General features: G+C 51.7%; 1 protein-coding gene across 11 annotated transcripts in view; it reads left to right on the top strand.

Annotated features, from left to right (window-relative positions):
* SHANK3 (SH3 and multiple ankyrin repeat domains 3) overlaps positions 1-19,703 on the top strand; it is a 385,552-nt gene that overhangs the window by 158,249 nt on the left and 207,600 nt on the right. For all 11 annotated transcript variants that reach the window (XM_068937006.1, XM_068937137.1, XM_068937086.1 and 8 more), the window contains exon 11: positions 14,188-14,375. In XM_068937006.1, coding sequence (XP_068793107.1) covers positions 14,188-14,375 — 188 coding nt within the window. The remainder of the gene's footprint in view (positions 1-14,187; positions 14,376-19,703) is intronic.

Below are 19,703 nucleotides of genomic sequence, written 5' to 3' on the forward strand. Positions count from 1 at the left end.
GACACTATCTCCAGCACTTTGTGCTTTCCTGGTGTCATAATAATGGCAGTAGCTCCTCTCTCAACTGTACAAAAGCAGGAGAGGAAAATGAGTACTGTGGATGAGCCAAGAAGTAAGACTTCACAGTCTTTCTGCGAATGTGGTGGGAATTTTGTGCAGGGTTCCTGCTGTCTTTGCATCTGAGACGTGTCCTGTGTCCCTCACAGTGAAGGCTTCTTGTGAAGCTTGCATCGGGAGACAGCACAGTCGCTGTGCTTCTGACCTTGCACGCTGCACCAAGAGACAGCTGCTTTTCCACCCTCTGGTGTTACTGTGAAATACACTTTGGCAGCGTGGGATATGCTTCTGTGCAAGCTCCATTTCTTTGGCCTTATTTTAGTCCTTGAACAGTTCCAAGCAGTTCCAGTAACTTCTGGACTCAGTGGCAGCAGTCTCCTGGGACAAACACAAGCGTTGTTGTGGAGATACAGGAGAAAAACAAGATCCTTTCTCTTGGTTTTGGAAGACTATTGGTCCCCAGGAGCAGCTTTCTCACCGAGAACATCAGTAGTCCTTAGGCTGCACTTCTGGTTCCCTGGTCCCTGGTTCCCTGGTTGTGGTCTGTCAGGGTAACTGGTGGCAGTTCCCAGTTACCTGTGCCTTCCTGTTGCACAAGCAGATAATGAAATGAGCATCCTAGTTCTACCAGTCTGTAGTCTACACAATGGGGTTTCAGATTTCCCAGTCATTATATCCTGTCACCAGTGTCATCGTTTAAATTAACATCCAGAAATGACATATGCTCAGGAATGTGAGGTAGGGCCACACAAGTTATCATCAGGATTGTGAAGCACAAATCTCAGTGTGCAAACATAGCTGGAAAGAGCATGAGTCCCTGCAAGAGCAATTGGGCAGGCCTCCTTCAGGGTGGTTGTGGAGAAGGGTGTGAAGGATGTAGGAGAGTCTGCTTGGAGAGTGCAACAGGCTGCAGGTGAACACCCTGTAGCCAGTATTTCAGAAGTGCTAGTCTCGTTGTGTCTATGATTAAGGAACTATGTGGGCAGAGTGAGTGAATATGATTTGATCAAATTATTTAAATTCAGCATTGAGAGAGAGTTGGAAAGCAGCTTACAGCTGTAGTCACAAAGACAGGAGAAGTTTGTCAGCGGCCACAAGATCTGTGAGAGAAGGCGCCATTAAGAACCTCTGGATTTCCAATAGCAAGGACAAAAGAGGATAGTGATCTGTGGACATTAGTCCAGGCAAGCCATGGCATCAGCCTAATGAAGGTCGCAGTAATGATGATTCTGTTTAGAACAGAAGTGCTGGTGTCTTTGTGCTGACCGTTGAAACAAATCTAAAAGAGTTGGAACAGTTAGCTTGACAAAGGTGGTTTCAAGATCATTCTTGCTGGTTTCTCAGAGGTGTTTCTCAGTGAGCTATGCATCTCTGCCTGGAAGGTGTGCAGAAGAAGGGTATCTCAGGTTGTAGAAATTGGTAAATGCACTAAGCAGAGCTTAAGAGTGGGCCAGTGGCTATTCTTTGGTGAGTTGGTCAAGAGGTGGCATCATTTTCCTAAGGGAGAAAATACTAATATAAATCAAGAAGTTAGCTGCAGGCTTCTGATTAATAAAATAACAACAATAGTAGTGTGTTAAGCAAAAATAATCTGCAAAAATAGACGTTTGTATTGCTAAGTTGTAAATCTGGTCTCTGCTGGTGTGTGCATGCACTTACCATCATGTTCTCTGATGATGCATTGGGATGGGTTTGGGGAAGTACTCTCCCTACAGTCTGTTTATTGTGTCCACAGTGCTTGGCACGTTTGGCGAGATAGTGCTGAGGCAGTATGTAGGCACTGAAACAACCAGCACTGTTGTAGCAAATTTTTAAGTGCGTGGTTGATAAATGGGATCTAGCTGCTGACTGAAGTGTCCAGGGACGGTAGGGAGAGATTGATTAATCATCGTCTTTGACCCTGGGTAGAATGAACCAGAAGATATTGCTGATGTGATTTTTCTTTTTCTTTTTTAAATAAAGCGTAGTTTTTGAAATATCTTGTCTTGATTAGCACCAGTTTGTAAGAACCACCCAAACCTTTGTCTCCATACTCAAATGAGGTGTGGAATTTGGTAATCATTTTGCAGCTCCTGTCAGTTACTTATCTACCATAAATGTGTCGTGCTCCTTTAGCAAAACCAGGCTTTCTCTCACCTGTCTGAAGAACATCTGCTGGAGAGTGAGGTGCATGTTAATTCAATATAGTTGTCTGTAACTGCATTTGCTAGGCTTATCAGACAAGTTGCCCAATCCTTAAGGACTGTGATCTTGCAGGATTAGAGGCACAATTTTCAGAAATCCTGTTATCCTCTTTGTTAACTGATAAAATGATATCTTGTCTTTTCAGTAGGACTTTTAAAGCTCTGATGGAACTATCAGGCAGTATAAAGCACCTCTGACTCTCAGGGCGGAGAGGCACAAATCCAACCACCACCACAGATGTTTCACTGGCTGAGATGCACGCAGAGTATTTTAAAGAGTGAGTCAATATCAGTAATTATATAAAGGGAGACAAAACCTTTTAATTAATTGTCTCTCTAGGGTTTCCAGTGTCACTCCATTGTCTCCAGAACTGTTTGTAGGGCTGTAATCACAGTCAGGCAGAGGTGTTTATACTTCAAGGAGTATAGTTCAAGGTCCAGACTAATAACTGCAATAAAGCGTAAGTTACTGTCCAGAGAGGAGGTTGCAGACAGGATCTCTTCCAGCCGTCGTTTTGGCAAGGGCTCTCGGCCCTTATCTGTGCGTCCTCCGTAGCAGAATCTCACTCCAGGTTTCTGGAGTTTCTTGTAGAACGTGATTTTCCTTGGTCTCCTTGGTTCATGTTTGGTCTTTGGCTGCTGGTGGCTGGCACTCATATTGCACTGCACTGTCCCGCTCTGCATTTCTCGCATGCCATACGGTACTGCGCACCACTGTAATTCCATTTCTGCAAGAGGAACAAGCCTGCTGAATTCCTGCTGCTCCAAGCAGATGTTATGATCTGACCTGAGGGCGCCTCAGTGCCTGTTTTAAATAGTTACTCAGGCTGCCGTACTAATTAGCTGGAGTGCTGGTCTCTGGCTGTCTGAGGACAGAGGGAATGCGAATGACTCCCGTTGTCCCATGGCCTCTCTTTTCCTGAACAGTGTGAATCTGCCACTAATTGGCTCTGGTTAGCAGGTGATTGTGCTATTCTCATGCAGTGGTACAGAGGTGATCTAAGACTAGAAGTTTCCTAGCAGCTTGAACAATAAGCTAAATGAACCATCGTCTAGGAACTGAAAGGAATTAAAAACAGCTAGTGCAAGAGCATTAGCAGTCAGCCCCAGAATAGGTCCTGTTACCGACCTCAGGGGAGAAGAGTGGGGAAAGAGAGGATGTGAGTCCTGCTCTGTGTGTGTAGCTGGAGGAAGCCCCAGCGGTGAGGCACAGAGCCCTCAGTGTAAGAAACTACATCCTGAATTTTGACAGAACCTGTGTTTTTGGGTCATTATATTAGTTCTAACCCAGGTAATACCCTAGACAGTAGACCCCAGGGTAGACAGTAGACCCCAGACCCTGAAGATTTCTCCCATTTGTGAATTCAAGATCATTCCTGAAATAGCTAATTGAGAGCCAAAGGAAATTCCCCTTGAGCCCGAGTGTGAATCCTACCACCATACATAAATTTAATACCTTTCTTTGAGATGGTCTCCCAGACTTTGAAGTCCTGTCTAGATATTGATGTCTTATGGGGAAATCTTTCACCCTTTAACTGATGTTACAACTCTGGGTACCACAGAAAGTCTAGGAAAAAGCAGTGTTAGGAAAAAACGAAATACAAGGAGATAACATAGGTGTCTTGGGTCAGACCAAAGGCCACGCAGGCCAGTGCGCTGCCTTTGGCAGTGGCTGAAAGAAGATGCCCCAGGCGTATCCAATGGAGAAAGCATAGATGATACTTCCTCAAGAACCCTCCCAGCCTCTTGTGGCTCAGGGACTTTCTGAGCCAGACACATTTCTGTGTATTTAGTTAGTCTAAGTGGGTCCTCTTCCATACATATTTCTGCTCTCCCCTGGCTCTCACAATGTCCTTCAGCAGGGAGCTCCTCAGCTTAACTCTGCATTGCCTGAGGAACTGCCTCCTTTTGCTTGCTCTGAAATTGTAACCTGCTGGATTCATTTGCCGTCTCCTTGTTCTTGCACTGGAAGAGGCAGTGAACAATTACTCTCTGTCTGTCTTCTTCAGGTCAGTAATGATTTTATTCACCCATATCCTCTTCTCCCTCAGTCATCTCTTTTACAGGCTGGTGAGTTGGCCTGGTTAGTTGTTTCTTGTAGGGAAGCCATTCCAGACTTGTTTCCCTATCTGATTTTTTCCCAGTTCTATGAAATTTTTTTGAAACGTGGGAACAATAGCAGTGCGTTGTCTTCAAGATGTGGGGCACTATGGATTTACACAGTGGCATGATGGTCTTCTCTATGCTGATGTCTATCTCTTTCCTAGTAAATCTTAAAATTCAGTGTATCGTGTTGACTGCTGCAGAGCTTTGCACCAGATCTTCTAATGGAAGCATCTTCTGTAACTCAAGCTCTTTCTCTCCCATCTAATATAGAACATGTATAAAGCACAGTCATATACCCTATCAGCCTCTTTTCCTCTCCTCTCGTCAGACGGACACTCCGTTCCCTTAGTACTCCAGCAGCTCCTCTTTGCCTCTGCCCCAGTTTGGATCTTTTTTTTTTCTTTTTTTGGAATATGACTAGAATTGCAAACAGAGCTTCAGAGGAGGATTCCTCATTCCTCTGCAAAATCATCAGCCCTGTCTGACTTTGCCTGCAAATGCCTCTCCTGATACATCCCAGGAAAAGCACTCCTGTACTTTTTGTCAAATCACATTCGATGATGCTGGTCACCTAAGACTAACTCTCTTTTGGAAGTCTTTCTCTCCTTTAGGCCTTACTAACAAGAAATCTTCTAATGTATAGCAGAAATAGCTGTGGGTAGTCTCTGAGTGAATCATTTGCACCTCCTGAAGGTGCTCTCACTCTCACTTCTATAACTTGAATCCTAAGGGTCATCCAGTTCTTCCTGTGCTATATCCCAAGGAGAGCCTGTTCCTGCTCTGTGCTACCACCTAACCGTATATCAGTTTTACTTTGTGTCCTAGGCATTAGTGAAAATACGAAACAAACGGGATCCCAAGGCTAGTCAACTTCCATGATTAACTGTCTTCAAGTCTAGTATTTGCCTTTCCAACACAGCCTGTGTTCCTGCAATGAGAAACGTCCTGCTGCCATTTGCACCCTGATGATTATGTATGTGGTCTGTAGTACAGCGTGCCCACAATGCTTATTATTTTGGCTATTGAAGAACAGGTCTGTGTCCTTTTCTTGTGGGTCAAGGCCCTTTCCAGTGTCATTCATTTCAGTCACCTTGAAGGCAGGTTGCTACAGATCACTCAAAATGGACGTTTATCACAGAGTTTGTGCCAGTTCTTTCACAAGGAAGGGGTGCGTACAGGTAGCAAGCCACATGTGACAAGCAACCAGCCTTGCTCCCAGCTGATGTGCAGAGATTTAGGGAATTGGTTGAGAGGTGTAGGAACAGAGCAGTGTGGCGGAGCGCCTCCTCCTCGATGTGCTTCTGGACAATGCCCCAGCCCACGGCACAGCTCTGAGGGGGTCTTCTTATCCCAGGCTCTTCCATGCTCAGTATCTGGTGCAACTGAGGATGGGTTGCTAGTAGAGATATTGTGAAACTTCCCTGTTTTCAGGTGTGTTTCTTCCTTTAGTACTGCCAGGACAGATTTCCACTTTTGCGACCCTCTGATGCATCTTCCGATGCTTACCTCAGACCAGCCCTGGCGCGGCCTATTTTAGCAGAGGTCATATAATGGACTGTAACCCCTGGCTTCTCAGGTCTTTGCAGCACCTGGGCATGGAGTTCGGCCTCCCCAAAGTCCTTTGAGTTTCCTAGTTCATGAATTTTCCTTCCTTTTTCTTTTCCTAGAGAGGAGTTAATTGGCTATATCTAATTCCTAAGATACACAGGTCATTCAAAAGTCTTATTTTCTCCTAAAAGACAGCTAGATATTAAGGTTTAAGTAGCCTTGATTCCATAGCAACAATCGCTTCCGGTCCAGATGGACTATTTGTTCAGATTGCAGTTCCACACTGTTTGAGGACAGAAGAAAGCGGCAGACTGACCATTAGTCGTGGCCTGGAATTACGCTTCCTGAGACCTAGTCTTCCGTGCTGATAATTTGAGCATAGCAAAAGCATCCTCCAGAAAGGAATCCAGTCTTGCAATGGTGACATCAGGGATGGCAATTCCAGCTCGGGCTGAGGTTGTTTGCTCCAAAGGTTAACGAACCTTACCTGCAAAATACATTTTTATGTCTAATTTTAGTGTATCTGGCTTCTCCTTCCATTGCTATTTCCCACTGTATGCTGTTTTGCTTGATTAGCGGTCCCTATAGGAGCCAGCATATCCTGCCAGGAAGGTTCATAGCCATTGCCATAGACACAGTAATTAAGTCACCCCTCTCTCTCTTTCTCTCTTTATTTTAATGAGATCCACACAAATTGAGCTCTTCCTGTCTCCCAGTGTAAGGCAGTCCCTCAAAACCTTTCCCACACCTTCAAGGACAGACGAGCTCTGAAAATGTCTTAGCCTACCCCAAGACAGGGAGGAACGCAGGTGCCCTCCTGTGGTCCCTTGGCTGGAACCCAGGCACGTGGTATGGTAGGGCAATATTTGCGTGTTCACTGCCTCCAGATGGCTTTGAAGACTTCTCTCTCGTTCCCCCAGAGAGCACTGTGTCCACCACAGCCCTGTGCTGCGTAGGACATGGGACGGTGCCTTGTCCTGAAGCTCTTAATTTTTGTAAAGATTACTTAAATATCATTAGAGCCAGAGAGTGTGTGAGCAGGTGATAATGACACCTGTGGGATCGGGCACCTTCCCTGGAGCGGGAGGGCTGGGACCCAGCCCGTGCCTCCCTGGGTGTTCGGGAGGGTTACGCGTAGCGCAGCCCTCAATGTGCAGTAGCTGTCTGCTCACTGAGCTCTCCTGGGGGGTGAGAAGCTGAGTTTAGGAGCAGAGAACTGATTCCAAACTGGCATCTCCAAACCGGGTGTCCCCGTCCTCGGGGAATGCTCCCACCAGCGCTCGCAGCCGGAAGCAGCCAGCCCTTCTCGCGCTGTCTGTTCTTCAAGGGAAGCACTGAATCACTGGTGGATTTTGAAAGAAGTATTCCAGGAGAGAAGCCAAAGCTCAGCGTCTGAAACAGGATATAGATTTAGTCTCTGCAGTTTAGAGTAAAACATCTCCCTCCCTTAAAGGCGGGAGGGGTGGCTTCCTCTGTCCTCTCAGACTTTCCCAGTAGCTGGTGTGAGTGGGCATCCACTCGTTGCGGAGCTTCCAGAAAAACCCTCCAAAGTGCCTGTCTCTCCCCACGTAATGTGTCGGAAAATGTGGGTCCCCAGCTCAGGCTCAGCGTTCCCCAGGCAGCTCTGAAGCAGCAAAGTCACGTTTGGGCACTTACTCTGAAGATTCTTGATTTCAGTTTATGGTAAGGAAAAGCCTGTTAGGTTTTGTAGGGTGGTCCCTGGAGTTGGAACTGTCTCCAGAATCGGTCATGACCAACATCAACATCCCGTCTAAAGAGCTGTTTGTTTTTCAGAAAGGCCAGGGCAGGCAAAAGCAGCTTTGGGTCCCACGCTGGTGATTGCCTTTTTGATACACAAAAGCTAGCAGACGTCTTCATTCTTTGAAGTTAGTTTCTTTCTCAGAGACCAATTTGGGGAAGATTGGCACTGAATGGCATAATGGGACACCAAGATAAGTGCTGATTCCTAGTGCATTTTTCTACTAACATATCCTGGCTAGCTTGGATTCCTTAGATTGATTCACAACCCTACCTTGATTTACGGGATATGTACCCACCATGCGCAGACAGCCAGGGTGCAGGACACGGCACTGGGAAGCTGCTGTCGGTTCAGAGTGCTCATTTACACGCTGGCAGCTGCTCTCAGCGTATTTGGAAATGGCGGGGGCTGAAATCTGTGCTCATTAGCAGACCACACGTGTGCCCTGCTCTCCATGGATGGCTGGTTCAGAAGATTCAGCCCAAAGCTTTAAAAACGGTGAAGCAGCTCCATTTTTTTGCTGGGGCTGAAAACCTTTCCAAACAAAACCAATCTATTTCTGTATTTCTGTCTAAAACCACCAGGTTATAAGGCCTTGTTGGACTTTATAACACTTCTTGTATGATGTCATTTCTTAGTATTTCAGGTGGTGAAATCAGTCTTTTACGCAAACGCTGAAGCGTACAAGTTACAGATGAGGTCACTGCAGCTCTCTCTGGCTAGGTAAAGCCAAAGGACCTGTGGCAGGGCATACCATTTATGTACTTGTGCCAAGCACAGCTTTGGCTCTAGATGCCTCCAGGAAGGTTCTCACAAAGAAATTATCTTCAAGTACTCAGTCTGTGCAGAGCTGTGTGTGTGACAGCACACGAATATCCTCAGAGCAATAGGAGCAGTGTACAGATCCTTTCTTCCGTGCCTGAAGTTGAAGGCAACTCCAGCATCAGAGAAGACTCATTTAAAAAAAAAAAACAAAAAAAAGCATGCTATTGGGATTGGTACTGTGTAAAGAAGAACAATTTAACAGTCATACAGTCTCTAGGAAAGGCTAACATATTCACTGCAAAGCAGCCAAATACATTTCATCCCTGAAGGACTCAGTTATAGTACATTTTGCAAGAGTAGGAAATTCCCCTGTGCAAAAACCTTTTAATATCCTAAAGCAACAAAAAAAATCTGGCATTCTGCTCTCAAGGAGGAAGATATTCAGGGTCTGTAACTGGTACTTTCATAATAGCGTGCAAGACACCTTGCCATTCTCACTGCCTTCTTGAGATTTGCAGAAATGTGCCAAGACAAAGCTTAAGTTGTTCTCACAGCTCCGACATGGCCTCGTTGGCTTGGATCAGCCACATCCCCTCTGGTCATAGCTTCACAGCTCTTAACGTGACAGCAAAGGCTGTAGCTAACATAAATCGTAGGCTACGCACCTGGAGAACCAGGTGCCTTCATGTCGCGTCATGCGCGCCCTGCAGATAATATTGGTGGACAAGAAATCCCTGAAGCAGGGAGGACTGTTTTAATCTAAAATGAGAGTCCTTCAGCCAGAACTTACAAGAAGTTAAAAAAAAAGTGATTCTTTTCTGATCAGCCTCTTGGGAGCGCGTTACAATTAAAGCAGTTATCCTGGCTATTGGGGACTCCTGGATGTGTTTGAAATGATGGTTATGTTCTGGTAATTCTCTTGTGGTGATATAAACATACCACCAGCCTGTGGAAGGGAAGCCTGTGTTTTCCCTCAAAAATGACTATGGCTTTTTGTGGGGATCATTGTTAAGTGTCCTCTCTCATGAAGAAGTTCTTCCGTACTTGCCTCCGATGCGGGCTTCCAGTGGAGGCACCTGTCAGATGTTCAGATCTCACGCACTATGTCAAGGCACTATCAAGCCTCAGTACTTCTGGGGGCTAAAAATCTCTGTGAGAAGCGTGAGACGGAGTCACACAGCAGATCCATCTCAAATAATGTTTTTCATCATCAGAAGAAATGTGAGAATTCATAGATTTTATACAAAGGCGGGTCATCAGATTTTCGTACTGATGCATAGGTTTACACCAGTGTTTCCTGAGCGCTCATTTACCCGTAGGAGAATCAGAACTGAACACCGTGACTGTTAGCAGCACTCCTGCATTACCGTACTGGAAGGAAAGTCTTGTGCAGGTTGCTCAGGCCCTTTGTGGCCCTTGGTGAACCGTTGAGAGGAAACCCAGCGTCAGCAAACTGGCTTTCAAAATAGGCTGCTGGTTACTGAGACAGCGCATGATGTTAGTATGGTGACTCCTCCATCTGCTGTTGAAGCTCACTCAAACCAGAGCTGTCCCTCTTGCCGCCGTGTTTTCGTTGTATCCCGTAAGCTGAAAGGTACATATTGCTCACTTAACTTATTTACTTTATATTGTTCTCCAGTGACCACTGTGAAATGTGATTTACGGTTCGGATGGACAAGCTTCTGATAAACCTCTGGTTCCTGCTGCCGTAAAGAGCAAAGTCCTGTAACCAGCAAGGGCAGGATGTCTCTGTGGATGGTCTCAGGAAGAAAAAGGAAGGGCTAATTTCTGTCACGGTGGCTAGGTTTTATTTTTGCTGTCCCCGCTGCCCAGCCCGGCGGGGAGCAGTCTTCTCGCTGGCGCTGGGGTCGGAGCAGGGCTGCGGTTTTGGCCATGCCGTCCTTTGCATCTCGGGGAGGAGCAGGCTGTCGGCACTGTGCTCAGTGAAATCAAATTATACACTTGGGACATTAAGAAGCTCCTTAGCTTCTTAATAAACACTGCCGCTTCAGTGTTTATTTTATTAATAATATACAAGGCATGCTGGCTGCTATTCAGACATAAGTTATGGACCCAGCAGTGATTAGCTGAAGCTTAACTAGGCAATACAAAGGATAAGACCTGCTCTTTCAGGCCTCAAGGTGCCTTATGGCATAAGGTGATAAAGTAGGTGAAGAAACACATTGTCGGTTCATGTGGAAACATGCCCGGAGATACTCTGCTCTTGACTGATAGAAAACATAAAGCCAATTCCAGGCTGTTTCTCTGACATTTCCCAGCTGAGAGTAGACGTAGAACTGCTTCTAGAGCAGAGCCTAAACCTGGAGCAGCCACACGGCTGACAGGTCTCTATCAGCCAGGTGTTAACATGAAATATGACTAAGCTAATTAACATCGTTTAATTGAAATTAAGCCTACCAAAAAAACGGACAGAAATGGTAGTATTTTTTGTGGCTCTTCTTTTGATCTTTGTGTCTCTTCTGCAAAGATTGGTTCTCAGTTCGGTGATAGTATTTTCAAAAATCCTGCAGAAGACAATACAAAGTTATTACTGATAAAACGTGCAGATGATGCTGCATAAAGCTGCAGAGAACCTGCTGGGAGGGTGATGAGCGGCAGGGATGGGCTGGTGATGGAAATAGGGGTTTCTTGGTAGCGGCGTGCGTGTAGGCAATATGGTTATTCATCAAACAGCATTCGTGCCGTGCCGGTAGGAGGGAATAAGCTGTAGCGGGGTAGTTCAGAGAAGCGGAAGGGGAGGCGCGAGGGTCTGGCTGCAGGTTTGCAGGCGTAGCTGCGACGCCGCTGGGGTCCGGGCGCCCTGGGGGGTCCCGTCCCGCCAGGTCCCGCAGCGGGAGGCAGGGCTGCGAGAGCCCAGCGCCTCGAGCAGTCTTTCGGGGGGCCGTCTGCCATGCCTACGCTTTCTGCATACTTGTTGCAGTTGTTTCTAAAACCGTAGCCGGGCCGTTCAGAGAGACGAGCTCGTGCCTGAGCTCTCCGCCTCGGCTGGAAACGGTGCTGAAGCGGCGCTCGGGGTATTGCAATGAAAGGGTAGCGACTTATTTCGCCCTTAGAAGCGCGCGGCTTTGGGAAGCCGGGCTGCTGGGTGACTGTCCCCTGCTCGCCCCCGTCCCCGTGCTGGCGGTCCGGCGTTGGCGGTGCTGTTCTCTGTCCGGACCGTCCCCTGCTCTCCGGCAGCGCTCTCGTTGCGGCGTTTGCACGACGTCTGCTCCCGCCTCGGGGCATCCAGTCCTCGCCGCTGAGGGTGCGGTGGGAGGAGACCCCTCTGCCCCCGCTGCTGTCCCTCGTCCTGCCCCCGGCCTGGGGCAGGGAGGGGAGCTGCCCTCTGCGGGCTCTGAGAGCTGCTCCAGAAGGGGCTACTGGCAGGCCCTGGGCGGGGAGGGGGCCACCGCTGCTCCAGGGGCGCGTGGACACCTGCGGGGGCAGGCTGCGAGCGTGGGGCTGGGAGCTGCACGCGTGGGGCGGTGGGGCTGCGCGCGTGGGGCTGGGAGCTGCACGCGTGGGGTGGCGGGGCTGCGAGTGTGGGGCAGTGGGGCTGCGAGCGTGGGGCTGGGAGCTGCACGCGTGGGGCGGCGGGGCTGCGCGCGTGGGGCAGCGGGGCTGCGAGCGTGGGGCTGGGAGCTGCACGCGTGGGGCGGCGGGGCTGTGAGCGTGGGGCAGTGGGTCTGCGAGCGTGGGGCTGGGAGCTGCACGTGTGGGGCATCAGGGCTGTGAGCAAGCGTGGGGCAGGCAGCTGCATGTGCAGAGCATCAGGGCTGCGAGCGTGGGGCAGGCAGGCTGCAAGCGTGGGGCAGTGGGGCTGCACGTGCAGAGCATTGGGGCTGTGAGGGTGGTGCAGGCAGCTGCACGTGTGGGGCAGGCAGGCTGCACATGCAGAGCATCGGGGCTGCAAGCGTGGGGCAGGCAGGCTGCACATGCAGAGCATCGGGGCTGTGAGCCTGGGGCAGTGGGGATGCACGTGCAGAGCATCGGGGCTGCGAGCATGGGGCAGTGGGGCTGTGAGCGTGGGTCAGGCAGGCTGCACGTGCAGGGCATCGGGGCTGCAAGAGTGGGGGAGTGGGGCTGCATGTGTGGGGCAGGCAGCTGCACGCGTGGGGCTGGGCCGGCGGCGCGGGGCCGCCCGTGCAGGGCGCCGGCAGCCCCGGGCCCGGGGCAGAGCTGCCGCCGGACGGACGGGACGGCGGCCGGGGCCAGGGCGCGTTTCGGGGCTCGCCGCTCGCCCCGCTGCGGTGGGGGCAGCAGGAGGGTGCGACCCCCCCCCCCAGCAGACACCGGGGCCGGGAGGCTGCCCGGCAAAGCGTGGGTGCTGCGGGGGGGGGCGTGGGGGTGCAGGGAGGGGGTGCAGGCTGCAGGGAGGGGGCGCAGGGGGTGCTGCAGGGAGGGGGCGCAGGGGGTGCTGCGGGGGGGTGCAGGGGTGCAGGGAGGGGGCGCAGGGGGTGCTGCGGGGGGGTGCAGGGGTGCAGGCTGCAGGGAGGGGGCGCAGGGGGTGCTGCGGGGGGGTGCAGGGGTGCAGGGAGGGGGCGCAGGGGGTGCTGCGGGGGGGTGCAGGGGTGCAGGCTGCAGGGAGGGGGCGCAGGGGGTGCTGCGGGGGGGTGCAGGGGTGCAGGCTGCAGGGAGGGGGTGCAGGGGGTGCTGCGGGGGGGGTGCAGGGGTGCAGGGAGGGGGCGCAGGGGGTGCTGCGGGGGGGCGGGCAGGGCAGCGGGGGGGCGGGCAGGACGCCCTGGGCCCCTCCCGACCAGCTCAGCGCGGGGAGCGTGGTGGGGCTGCGCGGGCCGTGTCCCCCCCCCCGCGGGTGGGCCACGGCTCCTGCGCTCGCCCACCGGCACCGCTAACCCCCCCCCCCGCGATGCATAGGGCAGTGCTCCCTGTGCCCGAGAGATGGGCCCGGCACGGCCCCCCCGGACACCGCCCCCCTCGACACCGCCCCCCCCCGGCACTGCCCCCCCGGACACCGCACCCCCGGCACTGCCCCCCCCCCGGCAGTGTCCCCGCCCCTCCGGACACCGCCCCCCCCGGACACCGCCCCCCCCGGACACCGCACCCCCGGCACTGCCCCCCCCCCGGCAGTGTCCCCGCCCCTCCGGACACCGCCCCCCCCCGACACCGCCCCCCCCGGACACCCCCCCCCCGACACCGCCCCCCGGACACCGCCCCCCCCGGACACCCCCCCCCCGGACACCGCCCCCCCGACACCGCCCCCCCCGGACACCGCCCCCCCGGCACCGCCCCCCCGGTACTGTCCCCCCCCGCAGCGGCCCGGGGCAGCGCGGCGGCGGCGGCCGCCAGGGGGCGCCGCGGTGCCCGGCCCCGGCCCCAGCCCCGGGCGGCGGCGGCGGCGGCGGCGGCCCGGGGGCGGGGAGGCGGCGAGGGAGGGCTGCCCTGGCCCCGCCCCCTCCCGCCCCGCCCCGCCCCGCCCCGCCCGCAGGGGGAGGAGCCGCCGGCGGCGGCCGCTGCCCCGGGCCATGGTGCGCGCGGCGGCGGCGCGGCGCCGGAGGCAGCGGAGCGCCGCGCGGGGCGGGCGGCGCCGCGCCATGGAGCCGGCGGCCGGCGGCGGCCCCCCCCCCCCCCGCGCCGCAGCCGCTGCCCGCGCTCCCGCCCGCGCCCGCGCCCGGGCGGCGCCGCCGCGGCGGCGGCCGGCGCTGCGCTGAGCCCCGCGGCCGTCCCCGCCATGGCGCAGCCCGCGGGCCGCGGCGGGCCGAGCTACGAGCTGCCGGGCATCAGCACCGTAACCTACGTCTTCGTTTACAGCCCCGGCGGCCCGGCCGGGCCCCCCGGCCCCGGCCCCGCGCCCGCGCCGCACGCCGCGCCCGCCCCGCTGCGCGGGCCCAAGCGGAAGCTGTACAGCGCCGTGCCCGGCCGCAAGTTCATCGCCGTGAAGAGCTACGCGCCGCAGGGCGAGGGCGAGATCCAGCTCAACCGCGGCGAAGCCGTCAAGGGTGAGTGCGCCCGGGCGGGCCGGGCCGGGGGGCGGCGGGGGGGGGGGGCGCCGCTGCGCCCTTGGGCGGCTCTGCGCGCTGGGGGGGGCGGGTCCGGCCCGGGGCGCCCCCCCCCCCCGCGGTGGGGCCGGGGGTCCCGGCTGGGCGTCGGGCCCACCCTGGGCGCGCGGGCGCTGCCGGGCGGAGAGCGCGTCTGAGCTGGGCCGAGCCCCCTCGCCGGCGCGCGCCGCGGGTCGCGCGGGGAGGTTAGAGACTTAGAGGGGTAATGGGGTCGCCCGTTATTTGGGGCAGGCTGCTTGAAAGACTTGCACACCCCTGTGGTGGGTCGTAAGGCAGCTTCCAGCAGGCAGGGGTGGGAAGAGGCGTCCTCTGCAAGCAGGCTAATTCCGTAGTTTTTCACAGAAAGTTTTAGGATCTTCTCTTCATCTTCCTGCCTCCACTTTTTTGCTTGTGTCCCTTATAATACAGGCCGGAAGAATCACTAATCTGACTAGTTGCATTAGCTGTGATGCAAATCTGGGAATGGGAAATAGTGCTAGCTGTTCCGTGCTCTTTATCGTTGTTTAAAGAGCGTGTTAGACCTCTGCGTCCCATGCCACCAGCTGCGGATACTGAAAACCCCAGCTTTGGAGGTGCTGGTCTGAGCAGGCTTTCCCGCTGCCCCTGCCAACGTGTTTTTTTTTTTACCTCGAGTGGAGGAGATAGACATGGAGTGTCTATGCCTTGGCTGCCGTGCCAGACAGTAAGGCTTTGTGTGGCAGAGTAGTTGGAGCTTACTGCTGCTTGGCGTGTGAAGCTACTCCTGTGGTGGTCATGGGATTAAGCTGTTTGTTTCCAGGAGGCTGAAAGGAGTCGCCAGATGGACGGGATTTGGGGGTCGAAGTGCTTCTCCCATCTTTTCTTATGTCCTCACCTACTAGTCAGTGTTTTTATCACACAATTCTCTATCTCCTAATGCCCCTTTATTAGGTAGGTAGTCTATACTCCAATTGCACCAGAATCTTTACTTCCTGTGTTCACCTGTAGTTGTTTGCATGTCTTCCTTCATATGGTCTCCAAAGAGAAAGCCACTTGGAGAAGTGCTGTGGTGAGGAAGAAAGATCCCTTTGAGCTGGAGGCATTATCAGGTTGCTTTCTTAATGTGTAAAGGAGAAGGCTTAATAAGAGTTAAAAAAGAGAAGCACTTTAGTGACTTGTTTATGAAGTATCTTGAGGCAGCTTAGATGGCAGCCCTTAGTTATTTACTGCTTTTGTGGTGCTTGTTTGTTTTTGTGAGAATAGGAATATTGACAGTTATTAGACAGGGTCTCCTGGCTTTGCAGATGGGTAGAGCGATAGGGATAAATGGAAACTAACAGAATGAACAGAACTGCTGTGGCTGATGCTTTGTCACGTTTGGTGGACTTCTGACCGCTTTTAGAAATGAGGGGTGGTTTTTCAGTTGGTGGAAACAGTTCTCTTGCACCTGATTTGCAGGAGGTAGAAGCTGGTAGAAACCAAAGTTCCTGACTGAGATAATGCTGGAGTTCTGCTGCTTTGAGGTAACAAGGATGCGAGGATGTCAGCAAACAGGCAGGAGTCATGAGAGGCTCTGGGAAAGTGCAATTGGAGATAATGCCTTTCCAAGAAGAGGGTGGTCAGCTGTTTCATCAGGCTGAGGGTATTCTGATTGAGGTCCCCAAAAGGATGTACCGTGTACCAGCAGGGTAGGGACTAACAGATCTGTCTAGGAATTTGAGTGCTAGGTTGTTGGAAGAGGAGGGACCTGGAGTGCAATTGGAGGAAGAGTTTAAACTTGTTGGGTAAGAGCAGAAGAGCTGTTTGGGGAAGGGTGGGGAGTGTTGTCAAAGGACCAGAACAACTGCAAGAGACAGTTAACTGATGAGAGAGGAGCTGTGTTTGGAGAGATGTGCAAGGGTGAGAGCCCTGAGCGGAGGGAACTCTGCGATTATGATGCTGCAGGAGGAAAATGCCCAAAGATGCAAGTCTGAGTGAAGGAGCTGTCCGAAGGCGTGCGTGCTGCATGGAGGGAGCTCTTCAGGGAGGCAGTGCTGAGCGAGAGGCGCCTGGGGACCCGAGAGTGCTGGCTTGGAAGCTGTGATAGGACCTGTGTCTTTTCTTACCCTGCGTTAGTGAGGGGACTTGACAACCATCAGTTTGAAGCAAGGAAATTCAGCGATGTCACGTGGCTAGAGCTGCGAGGAATTAGTATCAAAGAGGAGGAGAATGGCAAAATATCTGACAGTTTTTATTCCGAGAATTGCAGAGATGCTAAAGGAAAGTTCACGGTGGAGTAACATGAGTACCTCTGTCTTGTGTGAGCACAAGGGTTTGTGAATTTCCCTGCTTGAGGCAAGACTGTTTTACAAAGGAAATGCTGCTTGTTGCTGTCCTTTCTTGAGAAAAAGCTGAGGATCCTTGAACCCAGTGTTTCGTTCAGAGGTCACATTCCTTGTTAAAAGCAAATGCATTCCTGCAAAGTTTCTTCTGAATGTTGATGCTAAGCAAGGGTCTTAGGTGCTAGATTTGGATCTTGCATTGTGTGATGGATTTCCTCAGGGGCGTTCAGTAGGAGGTAAAGGGCAGTTTGGTTTCAAGACTTTTTTGAAAGTTAGGGTGTATATCTTGACTGTATACTGTAACTATTTTGTTAGCTATTGGATGACAAAAGATGATAATCAATATAGATATGCCATTTGTAAGATAGCTAGAGAGTGCAAGCAGAGGAGAGTCTGTCCTTGATCTGCTTGTTACTGATAATGAGAAATGAAATGAGATGTGAGAGCCCCAAGCAAAGGGAGAACCAGTAGTCACCAGCACTGAAATTTAGCCTCACAAGGTCACAGGGAGAAACAGCTCAAAGATGGGGCAGAGCAAGAAGAATCAGTCTCCAGCCTAGAAACTAGGGAAAATTTAGGAACAGTATGAACCTGTTGGTTTTAGGATCTCTTTCCTTTATATTTTTTGATTAGAAGGAGTTATTCCTGAGGAATTGTTACTGTATGCCTCTAACGGTAAGTTTTTCCTCTGTGGTATGGTTCCTTATGGACGTTCACTACCGTAGTATCTAAGCTAACCCTCTGTGAAATAAACAGCAATCCAAAGTTCTGTCTGTTGTGGGTTATGGCGTTGTTGAATTATTATTGCAGTAGCAGTAGTTTCTTGTTGTGCTTGAGGTTTTTTAGATAGAGGGGATTAGTTTAGTTGTGAATAAAGTTGTTGCACAGTCAAGATGTTTTTTGTTAGGAAGGTTTTGCAGTTTTTCCTCTGATAGTCAGCCAGCAGGTTTCCTCTGGGCTTTCTTTATTCAGCCAGATCATTGAAGAGAGACTGCTCAGGCACATTTCATTCTGGGCTGTAGCATCCCTGCTACCCCACAGGAAGGCAGCTGTTTGGGCGTTTAGATGCAGGTGGTTAGAAACTGAACCATTAATAACTTGGAAGATTAAGCCAGAGCTTTAAACTGCTCCCTCGTATGACCTGTGCCCATAGTGATCCGGATCAGAGGGGTGACCAACAGCTGCTTCCTGACCAGATTGCCGCTTCTGCATTTTTCTCACTCTATGTTGGATGAACATAGATGGAGAAGGAATCTCATGGGGCAGTGAGCCAAGTCCTTGGCCCTATGGCTTTGCTATACAATTGCTTGCAAACTGATCATGTTCCACCTTCCAAACTACTGAAGTTTTCCTTCCCCTCTATTCTGATTGGGAGGCTGCTCTAGAACCTTCCAGGCCTCATACCTCAGTCTCTTCTACTTTCTGAAATGCAAGCATTCATGGCCATTTTAGAGTCATTTGTTGGTGTGCCTCAGACACAACAAACTGCTATTATCCAGCTGTGAGACATCAGAGGCACTATGACCAAGTCCTTTTCTGGAAAAAGGAGGCTGATTTTTTCTTTTCTTAGCGGATGGAATGACTTTTAGTCATGAGTACTACCTGCTTATCCTAGTTTAGTGAGCAACTGAAAAGAACTCCCTGGGCTCATGTGGCCCTGAGGGTTATGTATGGCTTTAGTGGCGTATGAAAGCCGTATCCCAGCTAACTCTGCAGAGCATTTCCTTGTGCTAGTTGTCTCTTCAGCCTGAGCCGTCTCTCTGTCTTGTCAGCATTCTGACTTGCAGCATATTCTCCGCCGAAGCGAAGCTGCGTGTTGTTGAGACTTTCTTGCCATCTGAGCTTGGAGTGCTTCTTCCCTTTGCTGTCTTGTGGTAGCCCTTGGACCCTGACCATTCTTGCTTTCTATCTGAGGAATGTTTACTGTCCTGGGGACTGAAACGCATTCAGAAACAAGGCCTTTGAGTCTAACCCTGGAAAGCTGTTGAGAATTGAACTATGAAAATGGATACTGTCCAGAACCTTTCCAGTTTTAAGTTCTGTGGAAATAATTAGGCAGCAGTATGGATCTCGTCAGGCCTTTGGAGAACAGTAGTAGTTGCCTTTCAACTTTTGCTCTGTGTACTGGAGAGGAATGACCACAGCCGCTGCAGTGCAGAGGTCTCCCAACCTGCTGCCTTATGTTCCAGTGCATCTCCTGTGCTGTGGCTTTGCCAAAGGTACTCTGCTATGAGTTTCTGAAGGGAGGGTGTCGAGAGGATGGGGCCAGACTCTTCCTCGTGGTGCCCAGCGATAGGACAAGAGGCAACGGGCACAAACTGAAGCACAGGAAGCTCTGTCTGAACATGAGGAAAAACTTCTTTCCTGGGAGGGTGACAGAGCACTGGCACAGGCTGCCCAGAGAGGTTGTGGAGTGTCCATCCTTGGAGATGTTCAAAAGCTGTCTGGACGTGATCCTGTGCAATGTGCTCTAGAGGACCCTGCTTGAGGAGGGGGGTTGGACTAGATGATCTCCAGAGGTCCCTTCCAACCTCAACAGTTCTGTGATTCTGTGATGATCGTGGCAATCTCGAACGCACCTTGTGGTAGGACTAGAGTGATACCTTGTTTTGGAGCCAAGTACGAGACATCGTGAGTGGGGGCTGAGGGATTGTTATGCGTAACTGAAGCTTGGAAGCTTCTGCTTCTATGATGTTTGTCCAGCGGTCAGTGTTTGGAAATTAAAAGATTTCTCAGGAATAATGAAAGCTTCTTGAGACTGAGATAAATTATTTGCTCTTGTGGTTGATAGAAATTTTGAAAAATGAGTCATGCAGGAGAAAAGAAAATAACAATTGCATATGAAAGACAAAATAAAGTGAATTAAATAAGAAAACATCTAAAGAGTGAGATCTGAAGGTGGGGGGAAAAGGTTGAAGAAGTAGGAATTTTATTGCTTATGATCTGTAAAACTAGGTGGCCAAGCCTACAGCGATCAAGTGACAGAGTG

Source organism: Struthio camelus, chromosome 1 (genome assembly GCF_040807025.1).
Source record: "Struthio camelus isolate bStrCam1 chromosome 1, bStrCam1.hap1, whole genome shotgun sequence".
Taxonomy (NCBI): domain Eukaryota; kingdom Metazoa; phylum Chordata; class Aves; order Struthioniformes; family Struthionidae; genus Struthio; species Struthio camelus.